Genomic DNA, 26153 nt, shown 5'->3' on the forward strand with positions numbered 1-26153 from the left:
AAAAAAGTAAATTCTTTGGGTCAGCTCTGTGGTGTAGCAGGTAAAAGCCGCCACCTGCCCGAAACAGCTCTCTGCTGTGGCCTGGGAAAGCAGTAGAAGATGGCCCAAGTCCTTGGGCCCCTGCACCCACACGGGAGACCTGGAAGAAGATCCTGGCTCCTGGCTTCAGATCAGTGCAGCTCTGGCCATTGCAGCCATTTGGAGAGTAAACCAGCAGATGGAAGATCTCTCTCTCTCTCTTTCTCTCTCTGTCTCTCCTTCTCTCTGTCCATAACTCTGCCTCAAATAAATAAATCTTTAAAAAAAAAGCTGTATGGAATATCTGAAGGACACAGGACTTCATGTTTAAATAAATCTCTAGATGGCAGAATCATTTTTTAAGTGTCTATTTTTGTATCCTACATGACCATACAAATTTTGATATTTTAAAGTTTGAACATATTAAGGTTTCAATCTTTGTTTTGGTCCCTGCTATAACACAAAGACCTACAGTTCTGCATTTCACATTTTTTCTTTTAGTTTCACTGGCATATTAAAATTTATATATATTTAAGGGGTACCATGTGATATTTCTATAGATGTATGCACTGTATAACATCCAACCAGGATAAACATATCTAGCTCCTCAAAACATTTAACATTTATTTATGGCAAAAGCATTCAAAAATCTTGTTTAGAGAAATACACAGTACATTATTAGTTTCTATATAGTACTTCTATTGTGCAATAGAATACCATGCCATATAAAGAGAATCGAAAATGAATCGATGTGAATGGAAGGTGAGAGGGAGTGGGAAAGGGGAGGGTTGCAGGTGGGAGGGACGTTATTGGGGGGAAGCCATTGTAATCCATAAGCTGTACTTTGGAAATTTATATTCATTAAATAAAAGCTTAAAAAAAATAGAATACCATGCCTTCTTACTTCTAACTATAACTTAATACTTGTTACTTAACCATTCCCCAAACCTTCATCTCCCTTACTCTCCATGGACTCTGGGAACCACCACTATACTCCTAACTTCTAGGACATTAATGCTTTCCTATTCAGCACATGAGTGTGATTATATGGTATTTATTTTTATGCAATTGGCTTATTCACTAAACACAATGACCTTCAGTTCCAACCATGTTGCTACCAGTAACAAGACTTCATCCTTTTTATGACTGAGTAGTATTCCATTGTGTAGGTGCACTGCATTTTCTCTAAACATTCATTGGCTGGCCATTTCCCTTTCTTGGCTATTGTGAATGGCACTGCAACAAATGTGAGAGTGCAGAGGCCTCTTCAACAGACAGAGTTCACTTCCTTTGCCAGCCTTGTTATCTTTTTTAAGAGATTTGTTTATTTACTTGAAAGGCAGAGTAACAGGGAGAGAGAGGAGAACAGAAACATTTTCTATTCACTGATTTACTCCCCAAATGGCTGCAAGTGTTCCGGCTGGGCCAGGTTGAAGCCAGGAGCTAGGATCTCCACCTGGGACTCCCACATAGTAGGAGGGACTCAAGTACTTTTTTTTTTTTTTTGGATAGGCAGAGTTAGACAGGGAAAGAGACAGAGAGAAAGGTCTTCCTTCTGTTGGTTCACCCCCCAAATGGCTGCCATGGCCAGCACACCACACCAATCCAAAACCAGGAGCCATGTGCTTCCTCCTGGTCTCCCATGCGGGTACAGGGGCCCAAGTACTTGGGCCATCCTCCACTGCACTCCTGGGCCACAGCAGAGAGCTGGCCTGGAAGCAGAGCAACTGAGACTAGAACCCGGCACCCATATAGGATGCCGGTGCTGCAGGCGGAGGATTAACCAAGTGAGCCATGGCGCTGGCCCCGGGACTCAAGTACTTGAGCCATCATCTTTGGTTTCCCAGTAGCATTATGAGGGAGCTCCACTGTCAGCAGGATAGAGGGGACTTAAACCAGTACTCCTGTACCTGCTGAGCCATGATGCCTGCCCAACCTGTGACCTGCCATCTTTCTGATTATAGCCAATCTACCTGAAGTGAGGTGTCATCCACTGTAAGTCTGGTTTGCACGTCCCTGATGGTTAGTGATGGTGAGCAGCTTCTCATGTGCCTGTTGGCCTTTGGACGTCTTCCTTTCAGAAATGTGTTTAACTCATTTTCAATTGGATTTTTGTTATTATTAATATTTTGCCAATGAGCTATTTGAGTTATTTATATGTTTTGGTTATTAATCCCTTGTCAGATGCATAACTTGCAAATATTTTCTTTCAATCTGTAGGTCGTCTTTTCACTCTGCTGCTTGTTTCTTTTCCTGTGCAGAAGCTCTTTAGTTTGGTGAAATGCCACTTCTCTACTTTTGCTTTTGCTTCTTGTGCTTTTGGGTTCTGATTAAAAAAATATCCCTGCCCATTCCAATGTCTTGAGGTGTCTCCTCTGTTTTCTTCATGTAGTTTCAAAGTTTCAGATATTAAATTCAGGTCTTTAAGTCATTGTGAGTTGATTTTTTTGTACAGTGACAAATAGTTTCATTCTTCTGCATATGGACATACAATTTCTCCAGTGCCATTTATTTTATTTTTTATTAAGAGTTTATTTATTATATATTTATTTTTTATTAAGAGTTTTTTCCACTGTGTATTCTAAACACATTTGTCAAAGATCAGCTGGGTGTAAATGCATGGATTTACTTCTAGAGTCTCTATTCTGTCCCATTGGTCTGTTTTATGATATGTTAACAATACTGATCCTTTGAACTCTTGAAAGTGGGATGTCTTCCCACTGCTTTGTGTCCCCTTAATCACTTTTGTCAGTGTTTTGTAGTTTTTATTGTAGAGATCTTTCAACCTCTTCAGTTACATTTTTTTCTGAGATATTTTATTTATTATTTATTTTGTAGTTATTGGAAATGGGATTGTTTTCTTGAATTTTTTCTGAGATAATTCTCTTCACTATATAACAACACTACTGGTTTTTGTATGTTCACTTTGTATCCTGCAACTTTGCTGAATTAGTTTATTAGTTCTAATACTTTTTTTGGTGCAATCTTTGGGGTTTTCTGTATATAAGACCACATCAGCTGCATATAGTGACAATTTGATTTCCTCCTTTCCAATTTGGGTCCTCTTTTGTGGGGAGCAGCTGGGAGCAACTCGGACTAGACTAAGTTACTGGAATTAAGACTTATTCTATGCATCTGCTCTCCCACAATATGGCGCTGAGAAGGGAGGAAACAGCTTCTACACAGCTGCCTCCAGTTCAACCAATAAACAGCAGGACCTGCTCCTGATTGGAGGAGAGCAGCGTACTCGGCGTGTGGGTAGCAGAGTTGGGATTGGTGGAAGAGGACTATAAAGGAGGAGAGAGACAACATGCACGAGGAACATCTAAGAGGAACATCTAAGAGGAACACCTGTGCAGCCCCCGAGAGAGCTGGCCGGCGGTGTGCCACTCCCCCGCGGAAGTGGGGAAAGTGGCCAGGGGGATCCGCCCTTCCACGGAGGTGGAAGGGTCGGTAGCCAACCCGGGAAGAACCAGCAGCAAACCCGGGAAGGGCCGAGCAGACAAAAGAACAGCGCAGGGTCCTGTGTCATTCCTCCACGAAGACGGGGAGTGACACTCTTTATTCTTTCTTCTGTCTAATTTCTCTGGTTAGAACTTCCAGTGCTCATTGGAATAAAAGGTTGAAAGCGGATGTCCTTTTCCTGTTCCAGATGTTAAGCAGAAAGTTTCCAGTTTGATCCCATTTAGGATGATGTTAACTGTTGTTTTGTTATATATGGCCTTTATTTGTTGAGATGCATTCCTTCCATATCTAATTTGTTCAGATTTTTGTTATCATTAAAAGATATTGAGCTTTATGAAATGCCCTTCCGGTATCTACTGAGAAGCTTACATAATTTTTATCCCTCACGTTAGTCTGTATATGTTGAAATATTTCTGCATCCCACTTGATCATGGTGAATAGTCTTTTGGATGTGTTATTAGACTTTGTTAGTATTTTCTTGAGGACTTTTCACCTATGTTCACCAAAGGTATTAGCCTATAACTTTCTTTACTTGTGTCCTTATCTGGTTTTGGTATCAAGGTGATGCTGGTCTTGTAAAATGACTTTGGGAGAAATCCCTCTTCTATTCTTTTAAATACTTTAGGAAGAATCTGTGTTAATTTTCCAAATATTTGGTAGAATTAAGCAGTGAAACCATCTGGTCTTGAGCTTTTCTTTGATGGGAGGTTTACATGACTGATTAAATCTTACTACTCATTATTAGTTTATTTAGGTACACGATTTCTTCAAGACTCACTCCTTTTAAAAATTTTTTTTAAAGATTTTTATTTATTTATTTGGAAGACAGAGTTACAGAGAGGCAGAGTCAGAGAGAGAGAGAGAAGTCTTCCATCCACTGGTTCACTCCCCAGATGGTCGCAATAGCTGGAGCTGTGAAGATCCAAAGCCAGGAGCCAGGAGCTTCACCCAGGTCTCCCACATGGGTACAGGGGCCCAAGGACTCTGGCCATCTTCTACTGACTTCTCAGGCCATAGCAGAGAGTTGGATCAGAAATGGAGCAGGCGGGACTTGAACCTGAGCCCAAATGGAATGCCAGTATTGCAGGCAGTGGCTTTACGTGCTATGCCACAGTGCTGGCCCCTCATGACTCACTCTTGGCAAGGTATATGTGTCCAGGAATTCATTCATTTCTTCTAGATTGTCAAATCAGTACTGTTCATAATCTCCTATAATCCTTTGTATTTCTGTGATGTCTGGTAATGTCTTCCTTTCTCAGCACTGATTTTATTTAATTGAATTTTCTTTTTCACTTAGTTATTTGGTAAGGGTGTGTCAGTTCTGCTCATTTTTACAAAGAATTAGCTTTTCATTTCATTGATTTTTTTTGGTCTATTTTACTAGTTTATGCTCTGAGTTTTATTAATTACTTCCTTTACTAATTTGGGGTTTGATTTGTTCTTGTTTTACTAATTACTCAAAATAAATATAGCAATGTGTTTTTCACTTGATATCTTTTTGCTTTTTTGATGTAATCATGATTGCTATAAGCTTCCCTCTTGGTACTCCTTTTCCAGTATCCCATAGGTTTTGGTATGCTTGTTTCCATTTTCATTCATTTCAAAAAATGTTTAAGTTTCTTTCTTGATCTACTGGATGTTCTTAAGAGTGAGTCATTTGACTTCCTTGTATTTACAAAATCTCCACAGTTTTTCTTGGTAACAATTTCTGCTTTCATTGCATTATGGCCAGAAAAGAGACTTGATACCATCTCTGAAGTTAGTTGAGATTTGTCTTGTGCCCTATCATATGATCCACCCTGGAGGATGTTCCACATGCTATTGAGAAGAATGTGTATTCTACAACTGCTACATCCTGTAGATGTCTGGCAGGTCCAGTCCAATTTAATTCTGTTGTTTCTTTGCTGATTTTCAGTCTGAATGATGATTTGCCCTTTTTTCTAAAAAAGATTTATTTTATTTGAAAGGCAGAGTTACTGAGAGAGGAGAGGCAGAAAGAGATCTTCCATCCTCTGGTTTGCTCCCCAAATAGACACAGGAGCCAGGGCTGGGCCAAGCTGAGGCCAGGAGCCATGAGCTTCCCCCGAGTCTCCCACATGGGTGCAGCAGCCCAAGGGGTCGCTTTTCCAGGTGCATTAGCAGGGAGCTGGATCGGAAAGGGAGCTGAGACTCGAATCAGTGTCCATATGGGATGCCAGCACTGCAGCAGTGGCTTAACCTGCTCGGCTACAGTGCCAGGGCCGATCTGTCTATTTTTGAAGGTAGAGTGTTCGTCTGTCTATTGCTTTAAGACTATTCACATTTGCTTATTGTACTTGAGGGATCTGATATTGGGTGTAAATATATTTAAGAGTGTTATTTCATGTTGCTGAATTGAAACTTGTATAATCATATAAAGATTTCCTTGTCTCTTTTTACTGATTTTGATTTAAAACCTATGCTATCTGGTAGAAGCATGGCTACTCCTCTTCCTTTTGGGTTCCACTTGCATGGAATATCTTATCTCATCCTTTCATTTCTATTTGTGTTCTTAGAGTAGAGTAAATTTCCTGTAAACAGCGTTTGGTTGGATTTTTAAATAATCTATTCAGTCACTTAACTGGGGAACCTAATCCATTTACATTTAGGATTAACTATTGATAAGTAAGGTCTAATTACTGTCACTTTGATACTTCTTGTTTCACTATAGTTCCTTTCTTTGGCTCTCTTACATTCTTCCTTTATGGTTAAGTGATTACTCTAGTAGTGTGCTTTGATTTCTTGCTTATTCTTTTTGGTGACTCACTTATAGATTGTTGCTCTGTGGTTACTATGAGGCTTACAAAAACATATTTTGGCTATAATAAGCTATTGTGGAATGACAGCAACTTGACATTCATTATATAGATAGGAAAAGAAATAAAAAGAGATGAGAAATACAAGTAAAGAATTTTACTTTTTAAAAATGATTTATTTATCTCTTTATTTATTTGAAAGGCAGAATCAGTGAGAGAGAGAGGAAGAGAGAGAGAGAGAGAGAGAGAGAGAGAGAGAGAGAGATTCCATCTACTGTCTCATTCCCCAAAGGGCCACACGGGAAGGCAGGAGCCTGGAACTCCATCTGTGTCTCCTACATGGGTAACTTGAGCCCAAGCACTGGGTCATCCTCTGCTGCTGCCCTAGGTGCATTATCAGGGAGCTGGATTGGAAGTGGAGCAGCTGAGATTCAAACAAGTGCTCATATGGGATGCTATCATTGCAGGCAGCAGCTTAGCCCACTGTACCACCCCACTGGCCCCAAGAACTCTACCCTCACCCTCCATTCTTCTCCACATTTTGAGTTTTTAATGGCCTATTTTACATCTTTCTATGCCTGTCTCTGAACATATTAATGTAGTTAATATTTTTGATTATTTTGCTTTTTAGTCTTCATACTAAAGATATGAATGTTTTATGCACTGTGATTACTATATTAGAGTATTCTGAAATTGTTTAGCTGCTCTTACCAGTGAGTTTTTCTATTATTTTATATTTTGTTTTCATTTATCAATGTCTCTTTCTTTTAGTAGAACTTCCTTCGGCATTTTTTAAAGATCATATTTATTTTTATTTGACAGGTAGAGTTGCAGAGAGAGGGAGAGACAGAGAGAAAGATCTTCCATTCCCTGGTTCACTCCCTAAATGGCTACAAATGGCTAGAGCTGGGCTAAGTCAGGAGCCAGGTGCTTCTTCCAGGTCTCCTATGTGGGTGCAGGGGCCCAAGCACTCTAGCCATCTTCCACTGTTTTCCCAGGCCGTAGCAGAGAGTTAGATTGGAAGAGGAGCTGCCAGGACTTGAACCAGCACCCACATGGGATGCTTAGCTTACTACACCACAGCACACCGGCCCCCTTCAGCATTTTTTGTAATACAGGTCTGGTGGTGATAAATTCTGTTTGGGAATGTCTGTATCACTCCTTCATATCTAAAGGAAACCCTTCTCAGTAGGTTCAGTATTCTTGGCTGGCAGTTTTTGTTTTTGTTTTTTCCCTTCAATACTGTCAAAATCTCATCTCACTTCCTCCTGGCCTGTAAGGTTTCTGGGGAGAAATCTGCAGTCAGACAAACAGGGACCCCTCTGTATGTTATTTATTTTGTTGTTGTAGTTTTTAGTGTTTTCTCTTTAACTTTGGAGGGTTGGATTATAACCATTCTTGGCTGAATTGAATCTGAGAAACATAATTCAAATCATGGCAGTGCCCTTTTATAGAAGGCCCAAGGGATCTTGTTGATCCCTTCCACTGTAAGAGAACAGAGTAAGAAGGCACCATTGATGAAGCAGAGAATCAGCCCCTGCTAGACACTGAGTGGGCTGGCTCCTTTCCCTTGGACTCCTAATCTCCAGAACCACAAACAATACATTTGTCTTGTTTGGACATTACCTGAAATATTTTGTTACCATAGCTAGAAAAGACAAAGACAGGCACTGATCTCATTCACAAGGACTCAGCCCCTGCAGTCTCATCACCTCTTAAGGACCCCACTCTGAAATACTATCACTCTGGGAGCCGGCATTGTGGCAGAACGGGTTTGGCAGCCACCTGCAATGCTGGCACCCCATGTAAGCATAGGAGTCCTGGCTGCTCCACTTCCAATCCAGCTCCCCACTGATGTGCCTGAGAAAGCATCAAAAGATGGCCCAAGTCCTTGGGCCTCTGCCACCCCTGAGGGAGATCTGGATGGAATTCCAGCCTCTTGGCTTTGGCCTGGCCCAGCCCCAGTCACTCTAGCCATTCTAGTGGAGAGTGAACTAGAGGATGCAAGCTCGCTCTCTCTTGCTCTCTCTCTCTCTCACCCTCTACCTGTAACCCTGCGTTTCAAATCAATACATAAATGTTCAAAAGCAATAGTATCACATTAGTGATTAAGTCTCAACATATTAATTGAGGGCAGTGGTTACAAACATTCATATCATAGTAGTGCCCTTAAAATGAGAGCCCTGGCCCCTTCTGTTACATGAGGACATTGCGATAAGTCCTCATCTACAAATCAGAAAGCTGGCCCTGGCCGAGATCCCATCAGCAAACACCTTGATTGTGGCCTTTCCAACCTCCAGAAGCACAAGAGAGAAGATTCTACTGTTTACCAGTGTCTTCGTAGGCTTTTCAATACTTTAGAATACCTGAGAGGAGTGTCTTTGGGAAAGAAGAGGTTGAACTTACTGTCTGAGGTTACAGGAATGGTGGCCCCTAGTTCCATGTCTTGTGGAGGCCAGTTATGGCAAGTGTGGTGGCAGGGACCACAGGTGAGCCAGTCAGGAGAGACAGGACCTAGGCTGAACTTGCACTCTCATGAGAACCATCCTCTGAGGGTCACCCCCAATGACCTAAGACCTCCCACTGGCCACCTCAGATGCCATCATCACATCAAGTCTCCATACTTAGTCACTCAATCATTAAAACATCAGAGTTTAAACAGCTGCATGAGGTTTTGGGGAGACGAACCCTACTCAATCCATAACCAGCCACCCAGCCTTTGGTATTTTGCTATAGCAGCCCAGACACATTAAGATACAACTCTTCTATTTTCAAAGTTTTCTAGATATTTACAAGTACATGATCATCCACAGAAAACAAAATTATGCCATTAGTTCTGACACACATGTCCCCAAGAGAATTTGGGACTCTCACAGGAATTACACAAATTTATAATAAAACTGACTTGGGGAAGAACTGGCTTATTTTTAATACTGACTACTCATCCAAGAAAAAGTTTTCTACTAACTCAGGTCTTACTATGCCTTTTAGCAAAGGTTTGTCATAAGGGCTTTGCAATGCATTAAAAGTCTATTCCTAAGTATTTTATGCTTTCTTGAGGAAAATCTTATTTCATTTTTTAATAGATTGTTGCTTGTTCAAAGGAAAATTTACAGGTTTTCTTCCACTTACCTATCTTAAGCCTTTTAGTTGACAGTTTTAAAATTGGTGCACCCAGACTTTCAAGGTTCCCTACCATCTGCAGATAACGTTTCCTCTCCTTCTGATATGGGCCAGGCAGGGAGTTAGTGAGGGACAAAAGAGCTAAGCGGCTTTCAGCAGTCTGTGCACCCCCAACTCCACTTCCCTACACGCCAGTCCAGCACAACACCCATTTTCCCATGATGCACCTGAGCCTCCTCCACCCTGACGAAGACCCCATGATGAATGTGTGTTTAAGAGCTCCCTGAGGGAGGCACAGACAGTCAAAGCCAAAATCAACTATTGGGATTGCATCAAATTGAGAAGTTTCTGTACTGCAAAAGAAACAGTCAGGAGAGTGAAGAGACAACCGACAGAATGGGAAAAAATATTTGCAAACTATGCAACAGATAAAGGGTTAATAACCAGAATCTACAAAGAGATCAAGAAACTCCACAAAAACAAAACCAACAACCCACTTAAGAGATGGGCCAAGGACTTCAATAGACATTTTTCAAAAGAGGAAATCCAAATGGCCAACAGGCACATGAAAAAATGTTCAAGGTCACTAGCAATCAGGGAAATGCAAATCAAAACCACAATGAGGTTTCACCTCACCCCGGTTAGAATGGCTCACATACAGAAATCTACCAACAACAGATGCTGGCGAGGATGTGGGGAAAAAGGGACACTAACCCACTGTTGGTGGGAATGCAAACTGGTCAAGCCACTATGGAAATCAGTCTGGAGATTCCTCAGAAACCTGAATATAACCCTACCGTTCGACCCAGCCATCCCACTCCTTGGAATTTACCCAAAGGAGTTTAAATTGATAAACAAAAAAGCGGTCTGCACCCTAATGTTTATTGCAGCACAATTCACAATAGCCAAGACCTGGAACCAACCTAAATGCCCATCAATGGTAGACTGGATAAAGAAATTATGGGATATGTATTCTTTAGAGTACTATACCGCAGTAAGAAACAACGAAATCCAGTCATTTGCAACAAAATGGAGGAATCTGGAACACATCATGCTGAGTGAAGTAAGCCAGTCCCAAAGGGACAAATACCATATGTTCTCCCTGATCGGTGACAACTGACTGAACACCAAAAAGGAAACCTCCTGAAGTGAAATGGACACTATGAGAAATGGTGACTTGATCAGCATAGACCTGACTGCTAATGGACAACTTAATACATTATCCCTCATAGTATTTTTTTTTGTCTGTTCTACTTAATATGACTGGTTTAATTCTGTAATTATCACACAGTTATTCTTAAGTGTTGAAAATTAACTGAAATGTGATCCCTGTTAAACATAAGAGTGGGAATAAGAGAGGGAAGAGATGTATAATTTGGGGCATGCTTGGGCTGACTTGCCCCAATTGGTAGAGTTGGAAACATACCAGGGGATTCCAATTCAATCCCATCAAGGTGGCATGTGCCAATGCCATCTCACTACTCCAAGTGATCAATTTCAGTTCACAATTGATCATAATGAAAGGACTAAGAGTCAAAGGGAGCACATAAACAAGTCTAGTATCTGCTAACACCAACCGATAGAATAAATAAAGGGGAGAGTGATCCAACATGGGAAGTGAGATACTCAGCAGACTCATAGAATGGCGGATGTCCTAAATAGCACTCTGGCCTCAGAATCAGCCCTAAAGGCACTCGGATCTGCCTGAAAAGCCCATGAGAGTATTTCAGGCATGGAAAGCCAAGACACTCTGGCAAAAAGATCTCTGTGAGTGAGATCCCAGTGGAAAGAACAGGTCTTCAAAGAGGGAGGTGCCTTTCTCTGAGGGGAGGAGAGAACCTCCACTTTGACTATGACCGTGTCTAAACAAGATAAGAGTCGGAGAACTCAAGGGGCTTCCATAGCCTTGGAAACTCATAACTGGTGCATAGGGAGATTACTGATGCCATAAACAGGAGTGTCAATTTGTAAAGTCAACAACAGGAGTCACTGTGCACTTACTCCTCATGTAGGATCTCTGTCCTTAATGTGCTGTACACTGAGGCTTAATGCTATAACGAGTACTCATACAGTATATTTCACTTTGTGTTTCTATGGGGGTGCAAACGATTGAAATCTTTACTTAATGTACACTAAACTGATCTTCTGTAAAAAAAAAAAAAAAGAAAGAAATTATCAATTCCCAACTTGACTCTCACTGGGATTAAACATGACAATAGGTCTGATCTGATTTCATCATCATTTAAAAAAAATCATCTATTATTTTTCACTTTATGTTTCTGTGTGGGAGCAAACTGTTGAAATACTTACTTAAGGTATACTAAGCTGATCTTCTGTATATTAAGATAATCGAAAATGAATCTTGATGTGAATGGAAGGGGAGAGGGAGTGGGAAAGGGGAGGGTTGTGGGTGGGAGGGACGGTATGGGGGGGGAAGCCATTGTAACACATGAGTCGTACTTTGGAAATTTATATTCATTAAATAAAAGATAAAAAAAATTAAAAAAAAATAAAATAACATACACACACACACACACACACACAAAAGAGCTCCCTGAGGGGCCACACAACTTTCTCAGCGCTCCTCACAGGCATGCTTACCCGAACCCCACCCTGCTTATACCTTCAATGAGAGCACCCACTTCCTTCCCCAGCATTGGGGGCTACTGAACTGGGGTGGGAGTGATTTTCCTCCATCGACCTCCCAGTGTGTACTCTCTCTTTCATCTCTTCTAATGAAGCCTGCTCCCATTCTTTTATGCCTCTACTTTGCACTGCTCTCTGACCCGGAGCCAGGAACTCGGTATAAATACAGCTGGGGACCCACTCCCGGCATGTTGGGGGGCATAACCGTGACACATAAGAACATAGCTTTTCCTGGCCAGGGCTTCTTGCGGCTTAAACCATGTCAACAGAGTAACCAACGTAGATGTCCCCGCTCTGCCATCTTCTAGGTGTGTCATCCTGGGCAACTTCTCCTGGGTCTGCGGGGTCCCCATCTCTAAATTGGGGGTAACTGTAGTACTTAATCCAGGATTATTCTAAAAATTGAGCACTAGGTAATAAATGAAAGCATTTAGGAAGCAATAAAACTCTATACTAAGCATTAGCTTACATTAGGCAGAACCTGCTGCACACTTCATTTCCTGTAAGTCCCGCAACCGCCTCGCGTGGCACTCTCCATACTGCAAATGAATAAACAGCTCCAAAACAAATCGAGTGATCTGCCCAGGGTCACCCCGATGCAATTTCTGGGGGCCTGACAGAACCAGCGCCTAGAAATAATGCAATCAACTCCTGTGGAGGAGCGCTTTGGCTCGCACTAAAACGGGTCTCAGTCCTTGCAGACACGTAGGCACTTCACCAGAAACCAAACGTGCTCTAAGGCAAAGCCGAAGTCTCCGGCGACTGCGCCCAAGGCTTCCGCCAGGACGGGCGGAAAGAGCCGAGGGCGCTCGGACACCGCTCGCCCACCTTCGGCCGCAATCGTCAAGGGGCGGGGCCCCGCTTCGGCACGTTCCGCGCGGGGCATTGTGGGAAGGGCGGCCGGTGCAGCCCCAGCTGCCATCTTAGGGACGCCTTGCGTTGCGGCCTTCACGTTGAGGCGGCCTTCGCGGCGGCTGAGGACCTCGCGGACAGGCGGAAAGTGCGCTGGCCGACGGCTTTCCTCCCTCCGGCCTCGTCGGGAACGGGCAGCCAGCGTCCGCGCGCGGAGGCGGAGGCCGCCGGGCGCGTGAGGGGGCCCGAGGCCGGCGGTTAGCCCGGGAAGATGGGCCGGTCCCGCAGCCGGAGCTCGTCGCGCTCCAAGCACACCAAGAGCAGCAAGCACAACAAGAAGCGCAGCCGCTCCCGGTCGCGGTCCCGGGACAAGGAGCGCGTGCGGAAGCGCTCCAAGTCCCGGGAGAGTAAACGGAACCGGCGGCGGGAGTCGCGCTCGCGCTCGCGCTCCACCAACGCGGCGGTGTCCCGGCGCGAGCGGGACCGGGAGCGCGCCTCGTCCCCGCCGGACCGCATCGACATCTTCGGGCGCACGGTGAGCAAGCGCAGCAGCCTGGACGAGAAGCAGAAGCGGGAGGAGGAGGAGAAGAAAGCCGAGTTCGAGCGGCAGCGGAAGATGTGAGCGCCCGCGGGGGGAGGGCCGGGCCGCGCGTGGGGCGCGCGTGGGGCCGGCGGACGGGGCCGCGGCGCTTTTGGCGCGCGAGGAGCGCTCCCGGAAGTCGGGGCGGAGTTGGGCGCGGGGGGCGCCGCCGGGCCCGGGGTCGGGCCGCGGGGCGCAGGTGGCGGCTGCCCGGAGCGGGCTTCCAGGCCGGAGCTTAAATTGGGCCGGGGCTTTGCGCGATAAGGCCCTTCTGGGGGTCCATCAGAAAAAAACAAACAAAAAAAAAACCCACGCGTGTTTAATTTCGTGCGTTCCTGTTGTTAAAGGCTGCTCTTTCTTGCGTGGAGCCTGCCTGCTCCCCACCGGCCTTGCACACTAAGAAGGAAAATACAGAACGCGTGGTTTTTTCTTTTTTTTTTTTTTAAGCTTTTGCTGTTGATCCTTTAGTAAGCAGGTTAGGTTCCCTCGTTTCCTCTGCAGCGTATTTGTTAAAAGACACCTGACTAGTTGCTTCTGTTTCTGCGCTGCACGTATGTAGGATTTTCCTGGGGAGAGAATCAGAGTAAGGTTCAAGCAGTCTGCTCTCAAGAGTCCTTGGCTCTAAGTATAGATGTGGGTAATCCCACACTAAATGAACTTGTAGTTTTAAAAGTTCAGGGTTTTGCTGTGTTTTTTAACCTTAAGAGTACTGAACTTGGATTCCCAGAGGTCGCATTGAAAAGTAGTTACTCAGATGTGCTAACTCTGTGTAACCATTGCCATCCTTGTTCATTGCTCTAGCGAATGCTTAGAAAGTGCTCATGTGTTAACTGAATTTATGATTTTTCTGAGATTTATTTTTTTGTGAACTGAATTGTCTGGGTGTTTTATTACGTTTTTCTGCAGTTGGATTGCTGCCATGTGTATGTGATAGCCGATTCATTTCTAAAAACAGTTATTAAGAGATGGGGACTGGAACAGTAATTATCGGGGAAGCAGAACCTGGAGCTATTTTGCAGCCAATACACTTTTAAAACATGCAACTCTTAAACTTTTTTGCGTTCTTTGAGCTTAGTAATATGTGTAAAAGCAAAGTTTAACTATTTCACAGTAAACTTTGTGTAGAGTCCAGCTTTTTGGTTTGGAACAAGGAGTTAGCTGTAAAAATGCCCCCAAATAACTCTAAACAGATGAACTACTACCTAAGACATCACTGAGTTAACTTTTCCAGATGAAAGGAAAGGAGATTTCCAGAGAGTTATAGCCTGCGTTTTACAAGAAAGCTGAAACTTACAGGAAAAGTGAAAAGTGTACCTAGTATGCTAAGAATCATTAGAAGCATTTAGCAAGGTGCACATACATGGTCAGTGGAGAAGAAATCCAGAGATGAAATGATGGAAGTAGAGCAACTATATGGTTCTAGCTTGAAGGCAGAAGCAAACTGCCATTAGCATGTAGGAGAGGGAAGAGAAAGGGCTTGCAGCCACGTGTACATTAAATTCCTGTGTACCAAGCAGTTGTCATTACTTTCTGAATGTCTTAATGCTTAATAGTGCCAAGGAAAAAAGTGGATGTTTGTGCCCTTAGGAATGTTGAGGTAGAGGAAGTAGTGGTCTGTCTACAGTCCTTGCTGGTTAGTTTTTTTTTTCCTTCTTCCTGTCCTGTCCTGTCCTGTCCTCCCTCTCCCTGCCTCCCTGCCTCCCTGCCTTCCTAGATCTGAACAACGGAGAGAGAGCTTCCATCCACAGGTTCACTCCCAGATGGCTGCAACAGCCTGGTCTGGGTCAGGTCAGAGCCAGGAACCAGGAACTCCATCCTGGTCTCTCACATGAGTTAGCAGGAGCCACTTCGATAGTCTTCATTGCCTTCCTAAGTGTTTTAGTGAGTATCTGTATTGGAAAGCCAAGGAGCTGGACCTCCTGCAAGGAGTAGCTTAACTGCTGCACCACAAGTCTGGACTCCCTCCCCACCAAGATCTTGATCTATTAGAGGACACACAGTTAAATGGGTAATAATACAGTATAGTGAATTCAGTGATGATATTGTGACAGTATAAAGGAAGCATCCTAAGTGGGTAAATACCTTAGTTGTCCTAAACAATGGGTGGAGAGTATAAGAACATGAGACTGTCCCGTGGGGCATAGGATACATGTGGATCAGTAGAGAGAGCTTTTTCCTCCCATTCCTGCTAGAATAAAGAAAATGAGGGGAAATGGTCTTTTTTTTTTTTTTTTTAAAGAAGTTTATTTATTTAAAAGGCAGAGTTAGAAAGAGAAGGAGAGACAGAGAAGATCTTCCATCTGCTGGTTCACTCCCCAGATGGTCACAACAGCCAGAGCTGAGACGATCCGGAGCCAGGAGCTTCTTCCCAGTCTTCCATGTGGATGTAGGGGCCCAAGTACTTGAGCCATCTTCCACTGCTTTCCCAGGCTGTTAGCGGGGAGCTGGATGGTAAATGGTGCAGCCAGGACTCGAACCCACGCCCATATGGGTTGCCAGCCCTGCAAGTGGCAGCTTTGCTTGCTATGCCACAGCTCTGGGCCTGGGAAATGGTCTTAAAGTAGAATAATCTGGTGATTGAAAGCTAGGACATAAGTACTAGAACAGTAAAGTTGTGGAGTGACTGGAGAACTAAGTAGCTGCAATTGTGGAAGGGTTGTAGTTTACCATAGTAAGGAGTTTGAATTTCATCCTTGAAAGATTTTTTTTTTAAGGTTTATTTTATTTATTTGAAAGAGTTACAGAGAGAGGTAGAGACAGGGGCGGGGTGGTGGGGAGAGTCTTCCGGCCCACTGGTTCACTTCTCCAAATGTCCACAACAGCCAGAGCTGAGACGACCCAGAGCCAGGAGTTTCTTCCAAGTCTCCCACACAGGTGCAGGGACCCAAGGATTTGAACCATCCTCTGCTGCTTTCCCAGGCGCATTAGCAGGGAGCTGGATCAGAAGTGGAACATCTGGGGCTTGAACTGGCATCCATATAGGATGCCTGTGCTGCAGCCAGGGCTTTAACTCGCTCATCTTAGAAAGATTTTAAGCAGGCAAATGGCTTTACACCTTTTTTGTTTTAATACACTGACTTATATAGGATGGAAACTAGTTCTTAAGCATTTAGAGTAGGTTCACACAAAAGTTGTAAGGAAAATAAGTACTGCATGTCAGGTACTGGTTAAAATGTCAGGAACTTGAATTGTGGATAAGGGAGAGGGAAAAATCCCAAAGGAGTTTCCATTTGGGACTTAGAAACTGTGGTGTTCTAGTTTGGGTTGTACTGGGTTTATCCAAAGTTCATAGTGGAGGACTGAAGTCTAGGTTAGGGGGACTTCGCTGCTTTCCGTGAAACCTTGAGAGTGAATGGAATGACCCAAAGAGAAGAGCGCTTGGTTCAAGGAAGTAGAAGAACCTAGGGAATGAATGTATGTATTTGCATTAGGGCAGTGAAAGAAGAGCCCATGGTGGAAGCAGCAGAAATGCTAGAACAGGAATGCAGAAGGTCAGACCTGCAGAATCTTGTGGTCTGGCTCTCTGCTGTGGCCCAGGAAGGCAGTGGATGATGGCCCAACTGCTTGGGCCCTGCACTCCCATGGGAGACCAGGAGGAAGCACCTGGCTCCTGGCTTTGGATTGGCGCATGCGCCGGCCATAGCAGCCATTTGGAGGGTGAACCAATGGAAGGAATACCTTTCTGTCTGTCTGTCTGTCTCTCTCCCTCTCTCTCTTGCTGTCTAACTCTGCCTGTCAAAAAAAAAAAGAATCTGTGGCCTGGCCCTCCTAAAGCAACTGCAAGTGGGACTTGACATTCAGTGAATCTATAGCAGTCTTTTTTTTTTTTTTTTTTTTTTTTTGGTAAAGATTTACTCATTCGTTTGAAAGGCAGAGTTACAGAGAAAGAAACAGAGATCTTCCAGTTCCCCAAATGGCCACAATGACCAGGGCTGGGCCAGGCCAAAGCCAGGAGCATATAACATCTTACAGGTCTCCCAGGTGGATGCAGGGGCCCAAGTACTTGGGCCATCTTCCTCTGATCTCCCAGGCCACAAGCAGTGAGCTGGATTGGAAGTGGAGCAGCTGGAACTTGAACTCATGCCCATGGATGCTGCCATTTGAGCATTGCAGCTTAACCCTTTATGCCACAGTACCAGCCTTAGCAGCCTAATTTTTTAAGTTGATAATTTTGTATGGCCTGTGAATGATATTACAAATACCCAAATGGCCCTTGGCAGAAAAAAGGTTCCCTACCCCTGTGGTAGGGTCAAGTGTACTTTGAAAATATCTAGATAAAAACATAAGAACATATTTTGAGTGTAACCAGTTAGGAAGTCTGTGCTAAGAATGGGAAGCAAGTAAGCAAGTTAGTTTGCCATGCAATAGTTGTGTGGGTGTGTTTTGTTTTTTTTTTTTTTGAAAGGCAGAGAAGATCTCCCGCCTGCTGGCTCACTCCCTGAATGTCTGTGACACTGGATCTGGGCCGTTCCAAAGCTAGGGTGAAGAACTCAATTTTCCCACCATGAGTGCAGGGAACCAGCTACTTGAGATATCGCTTGCTGCCTCTCAGAGTGTACATTTAGCCAGAAACTGTAATTTGGAACTAAGCCAAAACTGAAACCCAGGCATTCTGATGGGGGAGTACCAGTGTCCCAAGCAACATTTTAGCCAAAGCAACATTTAACCATCATGCCAAATACCTGCCCCATCACTCATAATTTTGAGGTCGTGACTAAATCGACCTCTGAGTTTGTTTTCCTATCTTAAATGGAGATATATTTCTGGCTTACTGTGAAGACTGGAGGAAGTGGGTATATATAAAGTACTTAGATAGTGCTTGGCATATAATGGATCACAGGTTAATATAACTTCCCGACAGCCAAACTGAGTCTGCTGGATATTTGGGGCTGGTGCTGTGGCACACAGCCTCTGCCTGTGGCGCCGGCATCCCATATGGATGCCAAGTGACTGCCCCTCTTCTGATCCAGCTCTCCACTATGGCCTGGGGAAGCAGTAGAAGATGGCCCAAGCACTTGGGCCCCAGCCCCCCCCCGGGGGAGACCCAGAAGAAGCTCTTCAGATCAGTGCACCAGCAGATGGAAGATCTCGCACGGTCTCATTCACTCTGCCTCTGCCTCTATGTAACTTTGGCTTTCAAATAAATGAATAGACCTTTTAAAATAAAGAGAGGGCCAGTGCCCTGGCGCAGTAGGTTAATCCTCCGCCTGTGGCACTGGCATCCCATATGGGTGCCGGTTCTAGTCCCGGCTGCTGCTGTTCCAGTCCAGCTCTCTGCTGTGGCCCGGGAGAATAGTGGAGGATGGCCCAAGTGCTTGGGCCCCTGCACCTGCATAGGAGACCAGGAAGAAGTACCTGGCTCCTGGCTCGGATCAGTGCTGCTCTGACTGTTGCAGCCATTTGGGGAGTGAACCAATGGAAGGCAGACCTTTCTGTCTGTCTCTCCCTCTCACTGTCTGTAACTCTACCTCTCAAATAAATAAAATCTCTTAAAGAAAAAAAGATGTACTCTTAGGAGTTACAATCTTACTGCAGTAAAAAGTCTTTAATTTTTCTTCTTTTTTTTAAAGACTGGTTTATTTATTTGAAAGGCAGAGTTGCAGAGAGAGGGGGGCCTCTCCCAGATCTCCCACACGGGTGCAGGGACCCAAAGACTTAAGCCCTTTTCTGTTTTCCCAGGCCATGGAAGAGAGCTGAATTGAAAGTGGAGCAGCCAGGGCTGGAAACAGTATCTATATGGGAATGCTAGCACCAAAGGTGGTGGCTTTACCCACTATACCACAGTGCAGGCCCCTTTATTTTTCTTAACTTTTGAATAGCTAGTTCATATGATTCAAAATTCTCCCTCTCACCCCTGTGTCTCAGTAATTGAAATGCCTCTGACCACCCTCCTGTAGCACATATTAGCATATTCATATATGCTTTTTCATATGTTGTATATATGTATTAACGCTTAGAAAAATAAACGGCTGAAAATGATTTAGAGCAATCAGAGGAAGTTAATGACATAGTAACTTACTCTAACCTAGGATATCTGGGTATAGATAGCCTTAGTGTTCAATTGTGTGACAGATTAAGTCTTCTAAATTAAAGAATATTAAGCTGAATGGGATCTGTATGGGTGATTCTTAGAATAGGAAAAATACTCAAAGAGTTCATGGTGAAAGTAGAGAGCTTTTATGAGTAATTTCAGTACATGGAACTAGTATCTTTTTGGAGGTTAGGGCTTTGAGACAATGTAGGGCATGCAAATTCTCCCTGATATTTACCTGTTTAAACAGTATAGGGTAGTATCTGTATAGTACTTAACATCATTAACTTTCAAGTATATGAAGATTGAGAAGTCACAGCTCAGCAACATCTGTGAGTTTAAATCCAGAAACTTAAATTCCTTAGCCTTAGTTTCCTTACTGAAAATGAGGATATAAGTACCAATTTTAGGAACAATTGTTAGATATAAATGAAGACCTGGTAAATAGCGACTTTAGCACAGTATTTGGTATTTATTGAATGCTAAATAATTGCTGTTTGTTAATAATTAAACCCTAGAAGTAAACCCCCATGCTTGAGTTTGCTCAGTTTAAAAAAGTTTTGAAATAATGGTGTTGGGGCCAGTGCTGTGGCATAGTGGGTAAAGCCACCACTTGCAGTGCTGGCGTCTCATATGGGCGCCTATTCGAGTCCCAGCTGCCCCTTTTCCGATCCAGCTCTCTGCTATGGCCTGAGAAAGCAGTAGAAGATGGCTGGAGTCCTTGGGCCCCTGCACCCGCGTGGGAAACCTGAAGAAGCTCCTGGCTCCTGGCTTTGGATCAGCTCTGGCCATTGTGGCCGACTGGAGCGTGAACCAGTGGATGGAAGATTTCTCTCTCTCTCTCTCTCTCTCTCTCTCTCTCTCTCTCTCTGTGTAACTCTGACTTTCAAGTAAATAAATAAATCTTTATTTAAAAAAAGTTCTGTAGCAATCAGAAAAAAATTAGGGAAATAAAAGAAACAGTGATCTCAGTTGCTCTGGTTTAACAGAGTTGATGTGCTATATAGTTGCTGGTCTGTGTCAACAGCATTTTTTTTTCTTTCTTTTTTTTTGACAGGCTGAGTTGAGGCGGGGGGTGGGGGAAGGTCTTCCTCCCGTTGGTTCATCCCCTAAATGGCTGCTATGGCCGGCGCACTGCGCCAATCCGAAGCCAGGAGCCAGGTGCTTCCTCCTGGTCTCCCATGTGGGTGCAGGGCCCAAGCAGTTGGGCCATCCTCCACTGCCTTCCCGGGCCACAGCAGAGAGCTGGACTGGAACAGGAGCAACTGGGACTAGAACCAGGGTACTTGCGCCGCCGGTGGAGGATTAGCCAAGTGAGTCGCAGCACCGGCCATGTGAACAGCATTTTAAAGTTGTGACTAGTGCTTTTACCTGAGAGCATGGAGAGAAAATGGGGACGCAGTATTAAACCATTTCCATTGAAAACTTGAAAATTTTTATTTTACCCTTTCATTGGTACTACAGATTATATGTAAAGAAAACATGAAGACAAGATTATAGAGAACATCAAGAAGGTGACAACTCCTGTGGTGATTATTTTAAAGAATACATATTAGATGATTTTTTTTTTTATAAAAGATTTATTTATTTTACTTGAAAGTGAGAGTTACACAGAGAAGATGAGAGAGAGAGGTCTTCCATCCTCTGGTTCACTTCCCAGTTGGCCACAACGCCTAGAGCTGCGCTGATCTGAAGCCAGGAGTCATGAGCTTCTTTCTGGGTCTCCCATACAGGTGCAGGGGCCCAAAGGCTTTGGGTCATCTTTTACTGCTTTCCCAGGCCATAACAGAGAGCTGGATAGGAAATGAAGCAGCCAGGACTCGAACCGGCGCTCATATGGGATACTGGCACCGCAGGCAGCGGCTCTACCTACTATATCACAGTACCGGCCCCTAGATGATTTTTTTAAATGTTATTTGAAAGGCAGAGTGATAGGATGAAAGAGAGATTTTTCATCTGTTGATTGACTCTCCCAGTGCTTGCAGTACCATGGCCGGGCCAGGTAAAAGCCAAGAGCTGGAAACTTTATCCAGGTCTCCCAAATGGATGGCAGGGACCCAGGTACTTGGGCCATCATCATCCACTGCTTTCCCAAGTACATTATCAGGAAACTGTGTTGAGAGCAGAGAAGCCAGAACTTGTACTGGCACTCTGTTAGGGGATGCCAGTGTCCCAAGCAGCAGCCTAACGTGCTGCGCTGAAATGTTTGTAAGGTGCTGGTGACCAAAAGTGTTGGGGTTTATTTTCCTTCTCTAGAAATTTTCAGTGCCTTTCATGGGAATTAACCTAACAGTGGCATTATCATTGATTATGATTATAAATTTGTCATACATAAAGATGAACTCATGCATTACTTCAGTAGTGTGTGTGCTCATTGATTTTTCTGAATTAAGTATAGTATAGAGGGGAGATAAAGTGATATTAAGCATTAACTTTTCCAGTTTGGTTCTAAAAATTGATGTAAATTTTTTTCTGATTACTGAAGAAGCAGTTTAATAACCCTGTTTAATTAACCTTATTAATATTTGTAGGAAACAGTTCTGTGGTGCTCTGGCCTTGCCTTTCTTCCCCACGTAGGACTCATCTGCAAGGCTTAATTGCAGTCACGGTGAGATGCCTTGTAATTTGCTCTAGGAACTAAAGGAGAAAAGCAAACTTGTGAGCCATTTCTCATCCTCCACTGGTTTGAGCTGAGCATGAGACTTCCCACGTGGCTCACTTCTCCTGTGTGATATAAAACCCACAGAGCAGTAGGGCAACCCACTGTATATTCTGCCTGTTCCTTAACCCCTCTGGTTTGGTGATGTTGGTAGTAAAGACACTCCATGCTAATTTAGTTTTTGCTGTAGTAAAGTGACTTAATTTGGCTTATTTTTCCTTACTGACCAAATCTTTGGGGTTGTGGCCCTGTTAGCTATTGTGCTGTTGCTTAAGGATGGCATGAATGCCTGACAAAAACCTTGAATATATATCAGGTCTCTTCTACCTTACCAAATTCCTAAGTTAGAAACTTTCCTAGTGATGAGCTAACATATAACCTATTATTTCTATTTCCTTTCTGTGGAAAGTTGTAATTGGATCTGCTTTACATTATTCTTTTAAAGTAGTGCTATGGTCCACTTAGCATTGATAATTAAGAGTTTTACTACTTTTGAAATTTTAAGTATTTTTTCAGTCTTTTTTTAAAGTTACTAACTCATATGAACTAACTAGCCAAAGTATGTTGAGGAGGTGTATACTTTGAAAATTATGAGGAAAAGTACATATACAAAGGTAGAATATTACCTTTATATACCCATCATCTGGCTTTAAGCAGTTGCCATACTTGTTTGATCTATTACTTGTCTCCTTTTGGATGAAGTAGAGGAACATTTTCTATTGAAATGTGATTTCATTCCATTGAAGTCACTGATTTCCTTTGGATGATTCATTTTTGCTTTGGGGGGTATTTGCTAATATTTTTGTGCAGTTGCTGTAGTTACAGGCTTATTGTAACTACCTTAATTAAAAGTTGATCAGGGGAAAAAAGCAGACAAGTTCTAGACTTTGATAAATTTTTTTTTTAGATTACATTTTGGGAAGGAGACTTTTCTAAGGTATATTTATTTACTTGAAAGGGCGGAGTTACAGAGTGGCAGAGGCAAAAAGAATTCGTCAGTCCGTTGGTTCATTCTCCAAATGGCCATATGGCCAGGGCTGGGCCAGACTGAAGCGAGGAGCCTGGAACTTCACCCAGGTCTCCTATGTGGATGCAGGCGCCCAAGCACTGAGGCCAATTTCCCACTGCTTTCCCGGGTGCATTAGCAGGGAGCTGGATTGCAAGTAGAGCGCCTGCAACTCAAACCAACGCCCATGAGGGATGCCAGTGCTGCAGGCGGTGGGTCAACCTGCTATGCCACAACACTAGCCCCAGGAAGGAGACGTTTAAGAAACAAACGACAGAGTCCTTGGAATGGAGGTCGAAGATAATCCAAGACCTTAAAAGAAAATCCCTGCTGTCAAGTGCCTAATGTATCCTTGACAGATAAATGCGGAGGATAAACAATCAGAATATAAATTGGTATTAATATGGAATCACTTAGAGTAAGTAACAGGAATTCAATGAAAGCCCTTGGGTGGGAATTGTATCACACACACACACACACACACACACACACCATGGAGTTGAGTTAGAGTGAATTGGGGTGTTAAATAGTCCCTTTAAAAGTATGGTTGGTCCTGGCGCTGTGGTGTAATGGGTAAAGCTGCCACCTGTGGTGCCGGCATCTCAGGTGGGCAACGGTTCAAGTCATGGCTGCTCTACTTCTGATCCAGCTCTCTGCTATAGCCTACGAAAGCAGTAGAAGATGGCCCAAGTCCTTGGGCCCCTGCACCTGCATGTCAGACCTGGAAGGAGCTTCTAGCTCCTGGCTTCAGATTGGTGTAGCTTTGGCCTGGCCCCGCCTTAACTGCCCCAGCCATTTGTGGAGTGAACCCCTGGATGGAAGATTATGCTCGCTATCTCTGTCTTTCCCTCTTTTCTCTCTAACTCTGCCTTTCAAATAAAATAAATCTTTTTTTTTTTTTTTTTTTTTTTTTTAAGAAACTGTAGGGGCCAGTGTTGATGGCACAGCAGGTGAAACTGCCACCTTTGATGGCAGCATGCCACCCATATTGGTGCCAGTTTTATGTTGGCTGCACTTCCAATCCAGCTCCCTGCTAATGGCCTGGGGAAAACAGCGGAAGATGGCCCAAGAGCTTGGGCCTCTGTCACCCATATGGGAGACTTAGAAGACACTCCTGGCTTCCGCTTGGCCTAACTCTGGCTGTTGAAGCCATCTGAGGAGTGAACCAGAGGATGGAAGATCTCGATCTCGATATCTCTTTCTCTTTCTCTTTCTCTTTCTCTTTCTCTTTCTCTTTCTCTTTCTCTTTCTCTTTCTCTTTCTCTTTCTCTTTCTCTTTCTCTTTCTCTTTCTCTTTCTCTTTCTCTTTCTCTTTCTCTTTCTCTTTCTCTTTCTCTTTCTCTTTCTCTTTCTCTTTCTCTTTCTCTCTCTCTCTCTCTCTCTCTCTCTCTCTCTCTCTCTCTCTCTCTCTCTCTCTCTCTCTCTCTCTCTCTCTCTCTCTTTCTCTTTCTCTTTCTCTTTCTCTTTCTCTTTCTCTTTCTCTTTCTCTTTCTCCCCCGTCACCCTCTCCCCCTCTCCATCCCCTCCATCTCCCTCTCTGCCTGTAACTGACTTTACAAAATGAGTAAATCTTTTTTAAAAGTATAAAGGCTTTCCTAAACATCAGTTGAATGATTGTCTTATGCAAATATTTGTTGAATGAGTAAAGAAATGAAGATTACACAGATTTGCTTAATTTTCTGATTTGTAAGGAAATTGAAGCATTAGTAAATTAGCCTGTTGGGATTTAGATGCATGGAGATCTCTGAATTCATTGAGCACTAACTATTGTCTCAGTATATTACAGAAGTACAGTGTGGGCCGGCGCCACGGCTCACTAGGCTAATCCGCCGCCTAGTGGCGCCGGCACACCGGGTTCTAGTCCCGGTTGGGGCGCCGGATTCTGTCCCGGTTGCCCCTCTTCCAGGCCAGCTCTCTGCTGTGGCCCGGGAAGGCAGTGGAGGATGGCCCAAATGCTTGGGCCCTGCACCTGCATGGGAGACCAGGAGAAGCACCTGGCTCCTGGCTCCTGCCATTGGATCAGCGCGGTGGCCATTGGAGGGTGAACCAACGCCAAAGGAAGACCTTTCTCTCTGTCTCTCTCTCTCACTGTCCACTCTGCCTGTCAAAAAAAAAAAAAAAAGAAGTACAGTGTGACCAAAATATACAATTCAAAAACTTTTAGTGGTTGTATTAAAAAGAAACCAGTGAAATATTAATATATTCTCCATCTACCCAAAATATTACCAGTTGATCACCTAATATGTGTATAAGATCTGTCATATTTTTCTTGGTAATCTTCAGTTCAGACTAGACACGCATGACTATTGCTCTCACTGATGTAAAATCTGCAAGATTTCCATGACATTACTCTGACCAATGTTAATTTTTCCACAGAACTTTATTTTGAATAAATTAGCTTATAATAATAAACATGGGATTAAAATAATTAAGGTAGATGGGATGGGCATTTGGCGTGGCATAAATCATTTGTGTTCCATGTAGGATTACTTGTTCCAGTCCCAGTTTTGCTTCCAATTCAGCTTCTTTTAACACGCACCCTGGCTCAATATTTGTGTCCCTGCTAGTCAGGTAGAAGACCCAGATTGAGTTCAAAACCCCTAACTTTGGTGCTTCAGATCCTGGCCATTGTGGGCATTTGGGAAGTGAACCAGCAGGTAGAAGGTCTTCATCCATCTGTCCTTTCTGCCTTTGAAGTAAAATAAAAATAAATGAATAAAATAATTGAAATGGTACTATCAGGCTTCACTGAACTTTAACCAATAATTTTATCATTATACTTTAGAGAAGGTTTTAATTGAAAATTAATTAACAAAAGGAAAAAGCATAATAAAGTTCAGAACCTGTCTTCAGTCGGTTTATATTTCACTAAACGTTGCTTTTTACTGTTGCTGAAGCAGTCTGAATCTCTCTAAGCTTGTGTTTGTTCTGACTTTGATTAGGGAGAAGAGAAAAATGAATCCAGTGGTCTAAAATGCCTCCTATATAATTTCTTCGGA

The 26153-nt window shown here is 43.6% G+C and overlaps 1 protein-coding gene across 1 annotated transcript in view; it reads left to right on the forward strand.

Annotated features, from left to right (window-relative positions):
• Positions 1-12915: 12915 nt before the first annotated feature.
• ARGLU1 (arginine and glutamate rich 1) overlaps positions 12916-26153 on the forward strand; it is a 34929-nt gene continuing 21691 nt past the window's right edge. Inside the window, exon 1 of the mRNA XM_051849986.3 lies at positions 12916-13496. Within this exon, the coding sequence (XP_051705946.1) occupies positions 13150-13496 (347 nt within the window). The 5' untranslated portion in view covers positions 12916-13149. The remainder of the gene's footprint in view (positions 13497-26153) is intronic.

The sequence above is a fragment of the Oryctolagus cuniculus genome, chromosome 9 (genome assembly GCF_051225735.1).
Source record: "Oryctolagus cuniculus isolate XC-2025 breed Fujian yellow rabbit chromosome 9, ASM5122573v1, whole genome shotgun sequence".
NCBI lineage: Eukaryota > Metazoa > Chordata > Mammalia > Lagomorpha > Leporidae > Oryctolagus > Oryctolagus cuniculus.